Raw genomic sequence first — 17,771 nt, forward strand, 5'->3', positions numbered from 1 at the left:
ATCGTGATATTTAGCGGAATCTATATAAATTGTGCCTAGTTATATAAAATGAAAGAGTTCATTATACTGTGAGCTCATTATCACCCTTAAATATTACGTTGTAACATGTCCGTGTAAACTTGCTAGCCTCATGAAAATTTGTATGCCTACAATTTGGAAAAATGAATGTGTCAATTCACATGTAAGCAAAAAGTGATGTTACGGATTCGTCAGAGGGCTAAGTATTGCGAAAATATTTTTTTAGAAAGCATAACAGTTTTATTTATACCCAAACGTTTACTTGGCGCTACACGTTCGGTAAATAAAATTTTAATATCGTGTGATGCATTGAAAAATGCTCCATGCTACCCCGCAATAACAGTAACACTACTAAGAACGACCTATGCGGAAGCGGCATATAAACGGCTGGCGTGGTATAAAAGTTTGCTGAAAGCGCATTTTACAGCCGATGGTCTCAATAAGATTGTGAAAATTTAACACGCAATCCAAGTACAATGTTGTGTGTTGTTTCTGAAATGGTACTACTAAATACTCAATTATAGCATACAACACTTAGATATCAATCAGGAATCACTTCCATACGTAAAACTTTAAGTCGTAGCAGCAAATAGACTTGCGTGATGGCGTGCTATTCAACAAAATACGTAATCTCGGTACTAAACTGCGTCAAACGTAAAAAAATCCCTTTGAAAAATTAAAATTGCTAACTGTTTAAACTGGTGCAACAAACGTAACTTTTTGCCAAGTCTGCCTAAAGTATGCGTGGTGAAACACACTGCAAGGAGCCATTAGGCTTTGGCCTAAATCCAGTTGTGGGATTAAGCCGGTTCGCACCGGTTCTATAGAACCGTCTCGCTGAATTTTATAAGATCAGCGAACCAGTTATCATTACTGGTTAATGTCGATGGATTTTTGCATCTTATTCTATACATCGATTTTTGAGATCCAATCATCCAAGTAGCTCACGTGATTGTTTTTTTTTTCAAAATGTGCAATCATCAAGTTCGCAAGCAGTCATACCATAGAATAGTATTCTATGGTCATACACTGTGTTACTTTGTATAATTATAGTAGTTTTCCTTCTGTGATTGTTTGTCTGAAAATTTAATCGTTGCCTCATAAGTACATATCATGAGACGACTGCTGCTGTTTACAGTGCCTGTTAGCAGTGATGGGATTCAGCCAGTTCGCAGTTCGCAAGAATTCACTGGAACCTGGGTTTGCATCCTGTTCTTGCAGCTACTTTAATTATTTTCCGGAAAATATGACTTGAGCCGGCTGAAATATACGAGTTTTGTGGTAGAACCGACTGACAAAAGATTTGAATCCCACCACTGCCTAAATCTCTATCAAATTTATTTTTGCTGGGAAGGTTTGTTGTTCGATACCCGTATGAGTTTCCTGATGTTAAATCCAAGTATGTTTAGTATTTCACCCATGTGGTAACAGTGTTTGTTCGACTTGTGTGATATTCAAGCAAGCCCATAATCCCGGTACCTAAAGACGTAAAACGTAAGACGAACTCTGTCAAATTATGCGTGGGTAAACACCCCGTAAGAAGAAAAAGCTACAACCTGCGACAGTCTAAAAGTAAAACTTTCTGAGACCATGAGTATGGCAAAGCCTGTTTGAGACGCGCGCTTTGCTCCGTCTTTTTTTTACAGAAAAAGGCGAGTTCCTTTCTGCATTTCGCCAGGTAAATTACATTATTAGTTTTTGTAAACAAATAAATACTTAAAATAAAATAAAAAAATACACACAAAAATTAAATGCATCCAAAACAAACACGGACAGAGACAAGCTGTAACCCAGTGTTTCTCAACCTTTTTCGCTGCGACCCAAATTATAAGCGTTAATAGATAAAGGTTTGGTGACCCATTTATCAAAATTTGTAAGCGAACACAAATAAAAACAAATAATATAAATAAATTTGAAATAAAAAATATGAGCCATAAAGGCCCATATTCAAATTTTTACCGCAGTTTTTGCAAATTGCAGATATGTGTTAACCGGAACCAATCCCAATAAATTTAACGTTGTAAACTACTGCAGTCGGCTAACCAGCCAAATCAAAAAGCACTGATCAGCACACAGCCAAGAGGAAAGACAATGTAAATCAGTAACGTAACGAAAAACGAAGAACGAGCAAACGGTAGAGGGAATAAGAGCAGATTGGCAAGGAAACAGCATAAAATTCAAAACGCGAGAATGGGGCGAACCAACCCAAAATTTGTGTGCTCTATGTCCATACTTTTGTGTTTCTCATGATGATCACAGAGGGCACTCTTGCCGCACAGAGTCAACAAAACGACTGCTTGGCTAACGGTGTTGGCAAGTTGTCGATAGTTATAGTAAGAAGGTAGTTAACCATGGGCGCCCTTCTGAAGACTTTGTAGCCCGTGGTTTACGCGCTTTATCTTTATTGGATTGGAAGGTTCAAATAAATCGATTGGAGTCGACCATGTGACAACGCCGTCTGTCGACTTGTCTTTAAAAGGCCTTTTTTTCGTTCTTGAATGCTGACAAAAGTGCAGACTTAATGCCTTCAGTGGTATCGACCCCGACTGATATGCAAATGATGTCATCAACAAAACCCTTAAAGACTTTAGACGTGCCTAACGTGTCTGAGATTGATTCGATGTGTAACAGCGGTTCCCAAACTTTTCTAAAAAAATTGCTTGGTAAACCCCTTGCAATTATTTTAATATTTCGCGGACCTATAAACCTCAAGGGTCAGTTGAGCTATGTTTCTTGTACTACACTAGTGCAGTCATGATTCTTTCTAATGTAACAACTTTGTAACTAATGCGAACGATTCGCTGATAGCAGGTAGTACCGGTACAGCATATTAGATGCTTTATGGTGTCACAATAGACATCAGAAAACACGCTATATGATCGAATAATAAAGCATGTAACTAAACACAATAATGATGACAGATAATGTTGAAAAACTTAAAGACTAATTCTCATTGCGGACCCTCTGAAACTGCTGTACGGACCCCAGTTTGGGAACCGGCTGATGTATAGGATACATTGCAATATTGTCTATCGAAACGGAATGGCTGTCTCACGTAATAATACCCTCTGTTTGACTATAAAAATTCTCGTCGTATTGGAAGATATTTTTCCAGTGTAAACAGTGTAAAATTTAATACGTATTTAAACCCCAAAGGGTTTAACCCACTCTGTAGCTTAATGATCGGGACAGGGAACGTCGTATTAGCTGTCTGCTAACGCTTGGATGTCACGCTATACCACACCCGCTGCCGCAATGTAAATATCCTTCGTTTTCCCATTTATTTTTCTTCGACATTCTTCCATTGGATAAGCTCAGTTATGTAATGCTTACTTTCCTCGTAATATTCATAATATATGTTCCGGCAGTATGCGACGCCTAGCACCTGTAGTGTGGTAGAGCTGTGTTTGGGAAATTACATCCAGGCGATACAGCGTTCGCAGTTACACTTAGTGTACGCTTATAACAAATTGTTTACTTTTTTCTTGTCCATCTCTAATCGGTCAAAATTTGTAATTTTATATTATTTTCCTGTCGTAATCCACGTAAGAGCCAAAGCTAATTTTACCGTCTTTATCAGACCAGTAAGTCACAATTTCCTTCCTGCGAACTGAGTTTTTTAAACTGTTAATCACCATGGCATTTAATAAATCATTGTAGACGAAGGTTTCCTTAAAGTTTGTAAGGAATTTCCGGTGTAAGATTGCTACATTCTGATCGTCACTTTAACACAGGGGTGTCCAACAAGCGGCTTCTTTATATATAGTAACATTTTATTGTGTGGAGGCTAGCATTCACATAATATTATATAGTTTCTACTAGACCAGTGGTTCCCAAACTGTGGTACGCGTACCACCGGTGGTACGCGAGAGTCTTTCAGGTGGTACGCGACTAACTTCAGCATACGTATAAATTTCGAAAACGTTCAACTTTTTAAACTTTCAGATTGGGTAATTTGCCGTGCTGCGTTTTAGTTACCTTTAACTTGAGGTTTCGCACGTTTATGACGTAACACTTATCTTGTTCAAGATAATAAAACGCTAATTGTTAGCTGGTTTAATATACATGTAGTAATAAACTAATAGTGAGCGGTGTAGTTGTAGTATGTATCGACCAGCTGGTGAAGAAAAAACAACTATCGCATTGAACCTTGGGTTTTGTTTAATTTATGGCTTCTTTGTCTTACTGGTATGGCGTTTGGTAAAGTTTAATTCTGCTTACTTATTTTGTATAATATGCTAAAATAGTTAAAGCAGCGGTTCGCGGTTCTGAACCGGGGGGGGGGGCGAGCTCGACTTTATATATTTTTAATTTTTGCAGTGATTTTAATGGTTTCGTTTGGGTTAGGCATAATTCCTACATACAAACTCTGTTTTTTGCCAACTTTAACATTAAAACTGCAAAAATTTTCGCGCTGCGCGCGAATCTTATAGTTCCCTTTTAGAAAATCCATGGTATCACCGTCCTATTAAATTAACTTATAGATAAACGATAAAAGCTATCGCCCTTTCGGACTATTTTTCATCCATATTTTATATATGATAACAGGCTATAGCAACATGGGGAGTCGAACTTTTTTTGCGCGAAACTATATTGTTTTTGCAATATTGCCGTTGTATTGTGTGTCGTTACATCTTTTGAAACACGATAACGCAATGTTTAATATTTGCGCTTGACATTTTTTGCGCTCGACATAATAACTCTTACAACTGTGGAGTAAATGCCCTCGCAACACGTTTGTCAAAATCAGCTCGATAAAATCAATGTGTCGAGCTCGCGCAATTTGTTGCGTGCCCAATGCGAAACGCCTCTTCGGTTGCAGTTTAGCCAATTCGACCAACTAAAACTCAAAATTTTTTTTTTGACCAACAATCCCTTCCTTCACTATTTTCCTGTTTTCTCAGTGATATTTAATTGCAAAATGTCGAAATATTAGGGGGGCGCAAGGCATGAGAAAATTACCAAAGGGGGGCGCGGCTGAAAAAAGGTTAAGAACCACTGAGTTAAAGTTTGAGATATTCTGGTAAGGTGTAACTTAGGTGGTACATCAACACTGTACAAAAGCTCAAAATGGTTCGCGAGAAAAAAAGTTTGGGAATCACTGTACTAGACAATAAACGTTCTTATTTTTGGTAAAAAAGCGCTTTTATGATTAAAAAGAATTGGTTCGGTTACGAAACTTTGGCACGGGAAAAAGTTATAAGATAAAAATTGGCACGCCGGCATGTTTGAGTTGGACACCCCTGCTTTAACATAAGTCAGAAATTTTATTCTATCAACAATAAAACCCAATTTAAAAAACCCCGAGTAAAACCAGGATCAGACTATACTGGCATCGTCAGTCCCTATAAGTAAAATACATATACATAGCAAAGTAATAATAAAATTAACAAAAAGGTTCAAAAACATAATGAAAAAGTATGGCTTTCTGAAAGGTGATCTAATAATGCAAATCAGTGCCGCGCAGAGGCAACCTGGCGTGACAGTCGATATGAACAAGTCTTTTCCATCAATGTGCGAAGTCGAATATATCCATTAGGATTTTTCAGTTTGACTATTCCATGATGCGGTGTAGGCGCAAAATTTAACCAACGTAACAACAGTAATTTAACGCTGTCGGTCAAATTCACGGTGGATTTGTTGAGAATGACTTCTTCCGCTGTACCGTACGCAAATGCACAGTGCGTTTAGAATAACTTTTCCGTTTTATAAATCTCTTTTCATCCTTCTGCTTATTGTTTGCTTTTTGATGGCTGTCCAGCGCCCATCAAATTCGTTTTACTTCGCACTGATGTTTTATCATCTTATAATAGTGCTTTAACTTCTTCACATGCCACAGTATCGATGAATGTGAGGCTAAATGGCTTAAACTGACCTAAGCCGCAAAACATTCAAAAAATATTATTACCGTACCACAAATTTGGTTCCTATTTTGCGGGTTTGTGTTAGTTGCGCCTTATTCTTGGGTTTTAAAGTTTATGCCGTTTCCCTGATGATCTGTTGTAATTTTTTGCTACTCTATGATTTTCTTTTAATTCGGCCTGAGTTTTCTTGGCGTCGCTATGATTTACATATCGCTTTCCTACGGGCTGCGTGTTTGTACTCCTTGCCTTTAGAATTATATTTGTAGGACTGTAAGGACGTTGTCATTTTTTAAGCTGAAGTGTGGACAAACTATACTACAGTACACAGAAAAATTAAAATCACTAAACTGAATTAGTAAAATGTTAATTAATTTAACACAGGGATCATCGCCCCCAAGGCGCTACAGCCACGGAAAACATACCCTGAATATCAATCGATTTAGCCGCCAAGCCAAAGAATTCTTTAACCACAAAACGTTATAAAACATCTTGTGCGATGGGATATAAATTAATCTCTTATCAGGCCAATTGACAACCATTTATAATGTCCAAACTGTTGAGGTAAGTAAGATTAATAAAAGTTGATTTTGTTGAGAGTTTATAAACTGTTGCTACCTTTTATAAACTGTTGCTACCTAATATAAATCAAAAACAGCTCCTCTGGTAATTATAATTGTTTACAGGACGCCATGGCTCCCGGCGGATGTTGTGACTGGGTTGCAAATTTGTTTACAGCAAGTGTTTTTAACATTCAGGGGGAAATTTTACCACCAAATACAGGGTACAGCGATGGGTTCTCCAGTTTCTGTGGTGGTTGCCAACATGACCATGAAAGCCCTGGAAGGAAAATCCCTGACAACATTTGCCAACCGACCAAGGTTCTGGCGGCGTTATGTTGACGACATTTTTACCGTCATTGCTAAAGATCAGGTGGGACTATTTCTGCACCATCTTAATCAGGCGCAGCAAGGCATTCGATTCACCATGGAAATGCAACAGGGAAACCTCCTTTCATTTTTAGATGTCCAAGTCACAAAGACTTTTGTCGGTGATTTATGTTCAAGAGTGTACCACAAGCCAACAAGTGCCGGCAGGTATCTTAATTTTCGTCGTGCGATCACTTGAGGACCAGGCCCAACGCCTACGTTCTAACAGCATTGAGCGCGAGGTGGAACTTAAAAAGGTACACGACGCCCTGAAGTCCAACGGTTACTCGAACTGGATGCTCCACGACCGACCGAATTCTGTTGCTACACAGGTTAGTTTTGTGAAAAAAGATGGGTTTGTTACGCTGCCCTACATACCAAAACTAACCGATGTGTTAAGACGTATGTTGGGAGACTTCGGTATAGCGGTTGGTGTGCAACCTGACAATACTCTTCGAAAGCTTCTGAGTCACCCCAAAGATCCCATCAGTTCCTTTGACCAACGAAGTGTGGTATATTCAATCCCCTGTGCGGATTGTAATTTGGTCTATATCGGCGAGACCGGAAGGTCATTCAAGACTCGCCGAAAAGAACACCAAAGGGATGTGGCAAATAACGACGCAAAGAAGTCTGCACTCTCATACCATGCTGTTTCCCGAAGCCACCAAATTGATTTTGGTACAGGAAAAGATTATTTTTGGAATCGTGGAACATCCATAAAAAGGGTAACACCATGAACGTCAAAACTGACGTGATGCTTTCTGCATGCTACACGCACCTGAAGGACTAGAGGCAGTCGCTAATTATTTTCTTATCGTTTCGTTGCTCGCGTTTATTTCTGCTTTTTTCCTTTTTTTGCTTTCCATTTATTGTACGAGCGTTCAGTGTCAATCACCCTGACGAAGGTGGCTTGTATAGGTTGCCGAAACGTTGGTTAACAATTACAATTACCAGAGGAGCTGTTTTTGATTTATATTGTTGAGAGTTTGTCGGCCTAATTTTTTTCCAGGGTGTGGTGGTCCCAAAGGTTCTATGTTAACAAGGCAAACGCGTAGATTCACATTGTGTGACGAACACGTCAAATTAAACGCTATAATAATGCCAATCTTGCAAACTATAAAAATTACTGTATTGATTTGTTAAGCAGGTCCAACGATTACCTGAATATAACTATCTTGATGTTTCAACCACTTTACATCAGATCGATCGCCACATCTTAACTTTTCTATCGGATTTATTTTTTTCGTGAGTTTCCATAATAATATATGTGTTACGTCACCCGCCAAGTTTTGCTTGCTTAAAATTTGCTAATTATCTTATAACAATAACGCCTATTACATCACACGGTGTTGTTTACTGCCGCTAATGCTACAGTTAGTATTTTTTATTTGTGAACTACTTGTGTTGCTGGCTGGTTGGTAATTGTAACTCGTTTATTTAAATAAGACTGTTGAAAATGTTAACGCCGATAATTAAGCGACTGTTCCTATAATAGTTCGGTAAGTTAATTGTTAGACTGTTGACCGTGGCGTACTGTCTTATTGGTTACTGATTTCGTTTGCATTTAGAAACCGCATTTGTTGAACGAATTAAAGAACGACGATTGGTTTCTTGTCTCAAAGGCGAGTTTTACTACTTAGGACAGTAAACAGGCTACTACGTATTAGGAACTCGGCGCCTTTACAATATGTATTTTAATTAGATTGCCGTACGAAATATTTGTGCTCAACAACCCAATTTAAACAACGCTTGTAATAGGTATAAAAAGTAGAAAGTTCGCCATCCTTGCCTATAGTGAATCACAAATGTGATGTAATAAATACGAGCCACTTTTTTGCTTTTTTTTTGCAAAACGGCCCTTGGCAATTTTATTAATGTTGACCATAAATATTATTCGCGATCTATGATTCGCAAATCGTAGCCCATAACACAATATAAAACAAGGTATTTATTATTTATTAACATTTAATAGATTAGATTACAGCGGCAAGTGTCACATTTGTTCACGTAATTTGTTTGATTACTTTTAAACATTTTGGTAACAGGGTTACTTTGCGCCGAATCAAAATTTGTACAAAAATGACAAGGAGTTTCTTGTATCTTTCTTGACCTTGGTCATAGGGAACCCTGTAAAAACAAAAACAGTATCAACTAGACGGGGGTGCGGTTGTTGTATATTTTGTCAGGGGGTATATTTTCAGGGCTTAGTGTTTATTTTCACTTTTTATTTTTATTATTTTTTTCAATTGATTTTATTTTTTAATTTTTTTTTTTTTTATATTTTATTGATTTTTTTATTTTTTTTTTTTACTTTTTACTTTATATTTTTTTTTGTATTGTGTATTTTATATTATATATTTTGTTTTTAATTTTCCTTAACTTGTTTCTGCAAGCAAAAACAGATATGGGCCGAAAACTTCCCCACTTAACTTATGCCTTTGATGCGAAAGGGGTTCTAATATGGCGTAGATTCTGGGGAATGATCGAAACATATATTTGATAAATAGAATTTACGTAGAAAATGCGTACAAGCATGTTATTACATTTTGACCAGCTTACGTGTTTAAAAAGCAAGTATCATCATTCTCTTAAAGACTTAAAATGGTTTAACGCCTATATGGTTTGCTATACTTTTGCAAACTTTTACTCGGTAAATTTTTACCATTGCTTTGTCCGAGCAATCACTGTTAAAACAGGCTTTAAATCTGTAGTTTCAAACAATATGAAAAACACTATTATGTGCCTAATACGCAAACTATTAAATCGTAAGTTTTGCTAGTTGTTTAGGCCAGATGTTGGTATGTTATTTGGAGCAACATGCACACCATGTGCTAACAGAGAGGCGTATGTACTGCCTCAAGATTTCGCATTTAAATTTGCAGCGGTAAATACAACCTATTGACACTTGATTATTAGGCGAAGCTTATCGCAGAGTAATTGGTCGCCCCAAAAAATGCTGACGCCGCATTGAAAGCAAGCATTATAAATGTGTCGCCGATATTCTGCCTTGAACATCCCTACTCGAAATGCTTCCCTGCGTTAATTGTACGGTAGGTGAAAGTTTATTCACGGCCTTACCTCTTTTTGTATTACCGCGACAATACGATGAAGTACGATTTGAAGAATATTTGAAAAAATCGTATTTGGAGAATATTTGCTATTTGCACCTGTATAGTATGTTATTCCAATCCAACATATCAACACACAATTTTAAGTTGTGTAGGCCTGGTGTTGATATTTTGGATTGGAGTTGCCAACAGATTTCGCATTTAAATTTGCGGCGGTAAAATAAGTTGTTTCTTAAGACCATTAAGTAATTTTACTAAAGAGAAGCCTCTTTTTAAAATGCAAGTCGCCCGAGCCCAGTTTTGGACGTGCCACTTCGCACAATGAAAGTCTCACGCGCGGGACAATAAAGCGCAGTAGGCGGTCAGTCGCTTCTTCACTTTATAAGCTGGACAAAGCAAGTGAATATAAACGAATTCTGTATGAAAGTTTTTCTGCTGCTAGATGGCAGTCGTTAGCTACAAAGAGCTAAAACGCAATATTTCAGGTTTTGCCCCCCAAGCAAAGGCCCCTGGGAGTGCAGCCTCAAACTTCTACAAAGCACCTACATACCACTCTACGCCATGTCTGAAACTTTGAAGGTTCTACGATGTATACTTTTTCTATAAAACTTCGGACAAAAATCGGTCTGAAACATGCCATAGGAAACCATAGGAAACCATAGGAAACCATAGGAAACCATAGGAAACCATAGGAAACCATAGGAAACCAAAGGAAACCATAGGAAACCAAGAAAGAATGGCGGCAAAAACAAGATATGTCCCGAAAATAAATTTTCGGCCCATATAATAAATATAAACATTTGGGTTTTTTGGGGTTTTGTTTATATAAACATTTGGGTTTTGGTAAAAGAAGCTATTTACAACCTGGATTTTTTAAAAGAACTTTATGTAAATATAGGTTGCACTAGGCAACAACTAAATAGATTTATGCATACCTTAATTAGGCACACATCGCATCGACACTCGGTATCCAGATTGGACGCATCTACAAAAGACGTTTTGTCCATTGTTGTACAGCACGACTTGTTGTCCGACAGCGTATCGGCGATTATTGAATAAGCATGCTTGATTAATAGGTTGATAACCATGTGGAAATTGCCCTGCGAGTAATGAATATTGATTCAAAAGATCGTTATGAAAATAATTAATCAAACATCGTTTCTCTAAAAATAAATATTAAGGTAATTTTTATAACGAATCGCCTGTTCGTCCTGCTTTGTTTGAGTTAATAATGCGAATGCGAGTTCTAATTGTACCGCAATATACGGAGGTAAAATCTGTTCACACAGGAAAATGGATTAGACACAAAAAAAACACACAAAAAACTCAAATTTACCAAAGTATCATTTCTAAGGCACTCTAAATGGGCTTTGAAACAGTGGTGTTGGTATGACCGTCAATTGATTGATTGATTTACGTTTACCGACGCTATTTTTTCAGGCAAAATGCCTTTTCTTGACGAACATCATTTTAAAGAAATGGCATGATTTGGACTGGAAATTGTTTACATAATTACCCTAAATTGGTGTTTTGTGGTCAGTTTACGTTATCTTTGTTTTTAGTTACTCTTGTTACAAGTAAAGTACAAAAACGTCAAAATGTGTGCAGCCAAAATCTGCTTCAAGAGAAAATAGTTTTTTGGATAATTAACCAATAAAGTAAATTACGCAGAAGCTGAATTTAGGTAATTAATCATTTGACAAAGAATTAATCAAAAAGGTTGCATACTAGGTTCGACTTAGCATTTACTGATATTTTCTCGGGATAATTGCTTGTTGTAGTATATAATACTTTTGTTTTTTAAGCAGAAATACTCTGTAATGAACTTACCAGTCATATCTCGATTACAAGCAATGGAAGCCTTGCGACCGGTGATGGTACATGTGCAACTCCAGGGAATGTTCCCACGTATTTGTTGAAATGTTTCATCATGTTGATAATTTTTGTGTGTCCATTTTCTGTCGTAACAAGTGAGTGGTGTTTCTGTAAACAAAACACGAGTGGCTAGCTCGATAAGCATAAAAAGTAGAAGAAGTTTAGTTACCTATAGTTAACATTTATCTTACCTTCTAAGGTAATAGCTACATTGGATCGCAAATCATGGTTTATATTACTATACGTTATTTTAGTATAGGACAGGCACCGGTACTACCCTAGTTTTAAATAAGTACCGATACTAAAACTTGTAATTGGATATCATATCTAACCCGATATTTTTGGACTTTCCTAGCACTACTGTTGTTCATATAACCTAAATAATCTAGTAAAAAATTCAACTTATATTTATTAAAAAAGCCAAATAATTTTTACGTGGATATCCTAAAGGTTGAGGCATAATGTAAACAGGATTAACATGGGATTCGCCGGCGCTGTGCACTCCACCAGGTACTGATCCGTCTGTTTCTCCAGTTTGTTCTGTTGTTGGGGGATTGACGGCTACTACCGATCCCCGAATTGTGTCGCCCTCGTGACTGCTAGGGCGGGTATCAGTCATCGTCTCCATTCTAGTACAAAGCAAATCACGGCAGTTTTCTCCGGTACATTGACATAAGTACTGTGAACCGTCGCTTTTAACGCTAGTGAATGATGACGATGATGCGATATTTGAGTAGGTAAAATCGGTCGTGGTACACGTTTCCCCAAGGTTTGATCCTGCAGCAAAATTTGTCATTTTTAAGGGTTACAAACTTTGGTCGCATTTCGGTGTTCATGGCCAATTCGTGCTAGCCGAATATAGAAGTGTTACTTATAATTCCGTATAAAACTATTAGATGATAAAAAAAAACTTTAGAAACAATGTAAAATATTTAAATTATTGATAAACTTGTGTTTCTTTAGACTAGGTGTTACCTACCATGATGGGATGCATACACTGAGACTGCCAAACAAGCCCAAACGTAAATTAACATTGAAGAAAACATTTTCATCTTCTGCATAAATATATTAAATATTATATCAAGCGAAAAAACATTAAAATAATAAAAATAAATTTAAGCACGCAAGTTCTTCACAAGGTCTCACTCTTCTGGCACTATACTACTGAATCTCCCCCTGATATACGACGTGGTCTTCAAAATAATTAGTTCACTGCTTTGCAAAAACAAGCAACTTGTTTTCGCCTTGAGTTCTATAAATACTCCAACTGTTCCCTATCCACAGCCCTTGATTTTTCCGGAATTGCAGCCAACAAGGCACCGTTGGCAGACTGTTCAGTCCTAATTAGGCGATTTTTTTCAAAAACAAATTGCACGTAAAATGCCCTTATGTTAACAAATGCCAGAACAAAGCGTCATCAAAAGTGTTGTACCAAGGTCCATATTTGACTTTTAGGTGATTTTGTTAAAGCAAACATAAAACTTTTGTAAGTGCTTTGTTTTATTAAATTAAAGTGTTTTATCTTTCTGTTTTTTTTATAGCTCCACTACATCTATTTAAATTAGATATTATAAATTTTGGCTGTGGTGTCGAGATGCAACGCCATCTTTGTCTACGAGTTTTCGAACAAGACGGAAATCTGTGTAAGATTTGAGACAAAAAAAACGATTTTTGAAGCAAGAACGTAAAATTTTCACACCTAATCGAAATTTTATTTTGTACTAGAGCAAAGTGCTTAATAAATGTGGTTTAATAGGAACAATTCTCATTGTATTTAGTTGATGGCAAATAGTACACCTGAAAAGAGCAAATGACCGTCATGGGAGCCAGTGGTTCACAACCCGGTGGGGACCAGTGGAACAGTAAATCAGCAGTATTGTTCGCCTACCACGTAAGCAAATCACAGAGATATGCAAATTTTCTACAGCATCTATAAACTTTCAAGTGGGTGATAGCCATGTATATAGTAATAAATATAAATTAGCAAAATGGCAGATGAAAATTGCGATTGTAATGGACGGTGTTTGAGTTCTTCTTCAACAACATGCTCTAAAATCAGTGGTCCCCAACCCTTGAACCAATGGTCCCCATGGGTGACGACCAATGGTTCACTTGAGTAGCATTTTTTGCATGCAAAATAAACAACTTTTCTGTTCTGGCATTTTAAGTTAAATGCTGTGATGTGTTGAAGCTTGAAGGATAGATTAAATTTCATGTTAAGACTTCTAAATCCCATTTTACGACGCAAATAAATCCTGGAGATGCAAAAACGTCAAAATTGACCCACAGGTCCCACATCTCTGCTACTGAGGGTACAAGATACCACATAAGAATAAGCCTATGATCAGGTATCATAATAAATAAACAGGTTTATTACCATGCAGAATGAGTGGAGTGTACAACAACACATGGCACAACATGCATTTAAGCGTGTGCAGGTTGTAAGATACTATATTCTAATTGTTTTATCATAACCAAATATTTCTCTTGCACTGACTGGTTCTTTATAATGGTTAATAGTTGTTTTTTTCAGTACAGCAGGATGTATGTTTTTATAAGTTCAGTGCATTACGTGGGGTGGGGTGTACAAGTTCTTTAGTAAATGTAAAAGTGGGTACTGTTGCACATAAGGTTGACAGGCACGGAAATAGGCACATAACTGAACATCTTTTATGCAATTACAAAGGTCAGAGCAATTATGCAATTACAAGGTCAGATGTCATTGGCGCGATACGCGATAAAAATCGAAAAATTTGCCAGTAGTGTAAGGCGGTGTTTATATTGTTTCAATGGTGTTACAAAAATGACATCAGACATAGGTCACAAAAATACGAGTACCTCCGGGTTTGCCTGTAGAGTAACTTAGAAAAGTGTCTGTAATAGCGCGCCAGTCAGACTACAGGAAAAACTTCTTTTTTAAATATTGGAACATTCACAAAAAGGCTAACACCATGAACATCAAAACAGACGTAATGATCTCGGCATGTTATAAACACTTGCAGAAGGACTAGACTTTGAGGCTATACGACTATACGTTATCGCTGACTGTTTTCTTATCGTGTTTTGTTGTTTTTATTTTTCCACATATTGTGCTATGATCGTTCGGTGTCATAAACCCTGAAAAAGGCGATTTATATAGGTTGCCGAAACGTTGGTTAACAATTACAAATACCAGAGGAGCAGATATTAAATATTATTACTATGCCTAGTAGCAACAGTTTATATGTAGTTTTATTATGTCGTTCGTCGTAATAATTTTAATTGTACATTTGGCCTTTTTTGAGATATTTTTGCTTTACCGATCTTACATGTTGCTGTGGAAAATACTTTCGGTAAACATAATAACTTAGACCTAGTCCGACTCCCAAGTCCCAACCTAACAATGACACCATTCTTGCTACATCCTGTTGGTCCAAACAACTTCATATCGACTGTGTTTTTCTACAGCAGTGGTCTTCAACCTTTTTAATAGGTGACCCCAATTCAAATAAAATGCAATTATAATTTACATTGCGACCACATTTTGTTTTCTAATACGAATAAAAATATTTTAAATAACGTTGGAACATAGTAGTTCGAGCGTAAATTGTACACAACAAAATAAATTTGGATTAAACACACGAAGGAACGTATAGAAATTTCATTTGTTTCTACAATTAATGCATTCAGTGCTATGGTTGCGCCTGCGTATTATCTCCATTAATTTTGACATCCAGTTTACCACATGTCATGGTCTATTTCTAAGCAAAATAGATATATATAAGTCCAAAACAAAACATATAAGTCCAAAACAAAATATATGCTTAACGTTTTGATCATGTTACTTTAAACGAGTTAAAAGAAATTAGGTTTGTTGCTTCCGTTTGCCTTTAAAAAAACACCTTTATATGCATATTTCGCCTTTAATATGCTCATTGCGCTAGATCCCATTTAAACCATTTTTAAAAACCAGCCCTTTATAACTGATGGAAATAACGTCGTAGTGAAACAATTTAAGCTAATTTTTGTTAAATGTTACCTTAGTTGATAGCAGCTCCAAAGAGCTAAAGCAGCAATTTTATGTAAAAGATTTACTTACTCAGTCACTTATATTTATTTAGTGACGTCATTGTAAAGAAAAAAACTACATAAATCGCACTAAAACGGAAATACGATGAGTTAATGGCGACCCAACAAAAATTTCAGGCGACCCCAGTTGGGGTCGCGACCCGCAGGTTGGGGACCACTGTTCTACAGTACCAAGTGGTATCAATCAATGAAAGATACATGCACATACGTGTACAACAACTGTGACATTGTTAAAAGTTATGACGTCACAAAAAAGGTTTTCGCCAATTTTTACGTTCCAGTATAAATTCTCGTATAATATGCTTGTCAGAAGGAATAGAACGGTCATGTTCAAATGGCGGATCGCGATCCTGTTCCGGATCTTTTCAGCGTTTTGTGCGGATCTTTTGATTTAGTCTTAAAAAACAAACTTTCTACAGTGTTTTCATGTGAATACCAATTGTCAGGGTTAATAAATTTTGTAAAAAATCAAGCATACACCGAGACTCCTAAATGCTAATCTTTGTGAGCGTTTGAGGATATCATTAAGCGACAGAAAGCCCCAATTCGATGCTATTGTAAGACCTAAAGTCTAAAACAGGGGTCGGCAACCTACAACCCGCGGATGCGCCCCGCTAATGTAATTCATTCGGCCCGCCGCCTCTTTGACAAACTAGATACGAGTCCATTTCAAATACTTTTTGACCATTTTAACTACGTAATGGCGAAAATTTTTCCCGCTTCGCGAATTATCTTTCTACGTCCGGCTTGTTTACGTTTTGATGCTTTTTGTGCCCGTGGCCCCTTTTGGATGCTTTCACATAGTCGCGGAGCGCACCTTACTTTGGGTAAAGTAGCAGACAACACCTAATTACTTTGTGACGCGTTTATTTTAATGTTACTTCTGCTGAGTCTCCGAAGCAAGTCTTAAAATGCGTGTTTGTGTTTTTGACAATGCTAGGCTTGTTTAACAAATTCATTGTTACAAACATAATTTTTTTTTTGTTTTTTTTTTATTCAGTGTTACAAACATACAACAATTGAAAAAAGGCTTCTAGATGAAAAGGAAATTCAACAGGACCAAATTAACATTTTGCACCATTTGATATTGCTGGGCAACCCACATGCTTGCTCTTTAGATCTCAAAAAACGAGTTATAAATAATTATTGTAGACGGTGGCAACAATTTAATGTTCAAAAGTAAAAAATGAAATATTGGGTTACATGTAGGGCTACCATATTTTGGCACCCCAAAAAAGGACATTTTTGCCGGCAAGTAAAACGAAAGTAGTAATTGTTACGTTTAAGTCTGATGATGTTTTACATTTCTCTGTGAGTTGCAGGCAAACCTTACAAAAAAAGCAATGCACAAGTTACAAAAAACACACACAAAAACAACAAATCAAATTTATTTTCAGATACAGCCCGTGAATAGTTTGCGGTTCCCTTAACTTTTGCCAATAGGGAATGATCATGTTTAACAAGATCGTAAAATTGTTTACACGACATACTATTGAAATTATAAACAACCGTCAAGATGCTCGAAACTGATCCAACTAATAGGCTGTCTCTTTCTTTGCACCATTGTGGCTGCATAAAAAAATGCGTAAAATTGTGCGATTTTTAACTGTTTAATAAACATTGTTGGAAAACCTTTTTAAACCAGCAATTCAGCATGTTTCATGACTACAGTATTTTTTGGGAAATAAAGCCAACGTCTCGCCTAACAGTCGTGTTGAAAGTATAAACAACCAACTTGAAATGCGAAAAAAGAGGACATTTCGGCATTTTTGAGCGTTCTCGGAGGACCATTTACTTTTCTTTAGTTGCAAGAAGGCCCAGGAAGGGCGTAAAACTAAGACAAAAATACTTAAATCACAAATCATCCTTTGCACTAACATGGCCATCACATCAGACATGTATATAGCTTTTTTTTAATTGGTTTAAACAGTTTGGAACGTCGTGGATGTCTC

At 36.9% G+C, this 17,771-nt stretch overlaps 1 protein-coding gene and 1 pseudogene across 1 annotated transcript; one reads left to right on the plus strand and one right to left on the minus strand.

Moving 5' to 3' along the window:
- The first annotated feature begins 6,617 nt into the window (after positions 1-6,617).
- On the plus strand, positions 6,618-7,545 carry LOC146148510 (uncharacterized; annotated as a pseudogene).
- Positions 7,546-8,748: 1,203 nt separating this feature from the next.
- On the minus strand, positions 8,749-12,884 carry LOC146148511 (uncharacterized). Its single transcript, XM_083387791.1, has 5 exons — positions 12,731-12,884; positions 12,187-12,528; positions 11,707-11,859; positions 10,812-10,976; positions 8,749-8,935 (listed from the first exon to the last, which is right to left on the minus strand). The coding sequence occupies exons 1-4, from the start codon at positions 12,810-12,812 to the stop codon at positions 10,813-10,815; spliced, it is 741 nt and encodes a 246-aa protein (XP_083243917.1). The 5' UTR covers positions 12,813-12,884; the 3' UTR covers positions 8,749-8,935; position 10,812.
- Between the last annotated feature and the right edge of the window lie 4,887 nt (positions 12,885-17,771).

The sequence above is a fragment of the Ascidiella aspersa genome, chromosome 4 (assembly GCF_963924565.1).
Source record: "Ascidiella aspersa chromosome 4, kaAscAspe10.2, whole genome shotgun sequence".
In the NCBI taxonomy this organism is placed as follows: Eukaryota; Metazoa; Chordata; class Ascidiacea; order Phlebobranchia; family Ascidiidae; genus Ascidiella; species Ascidiella aspersa.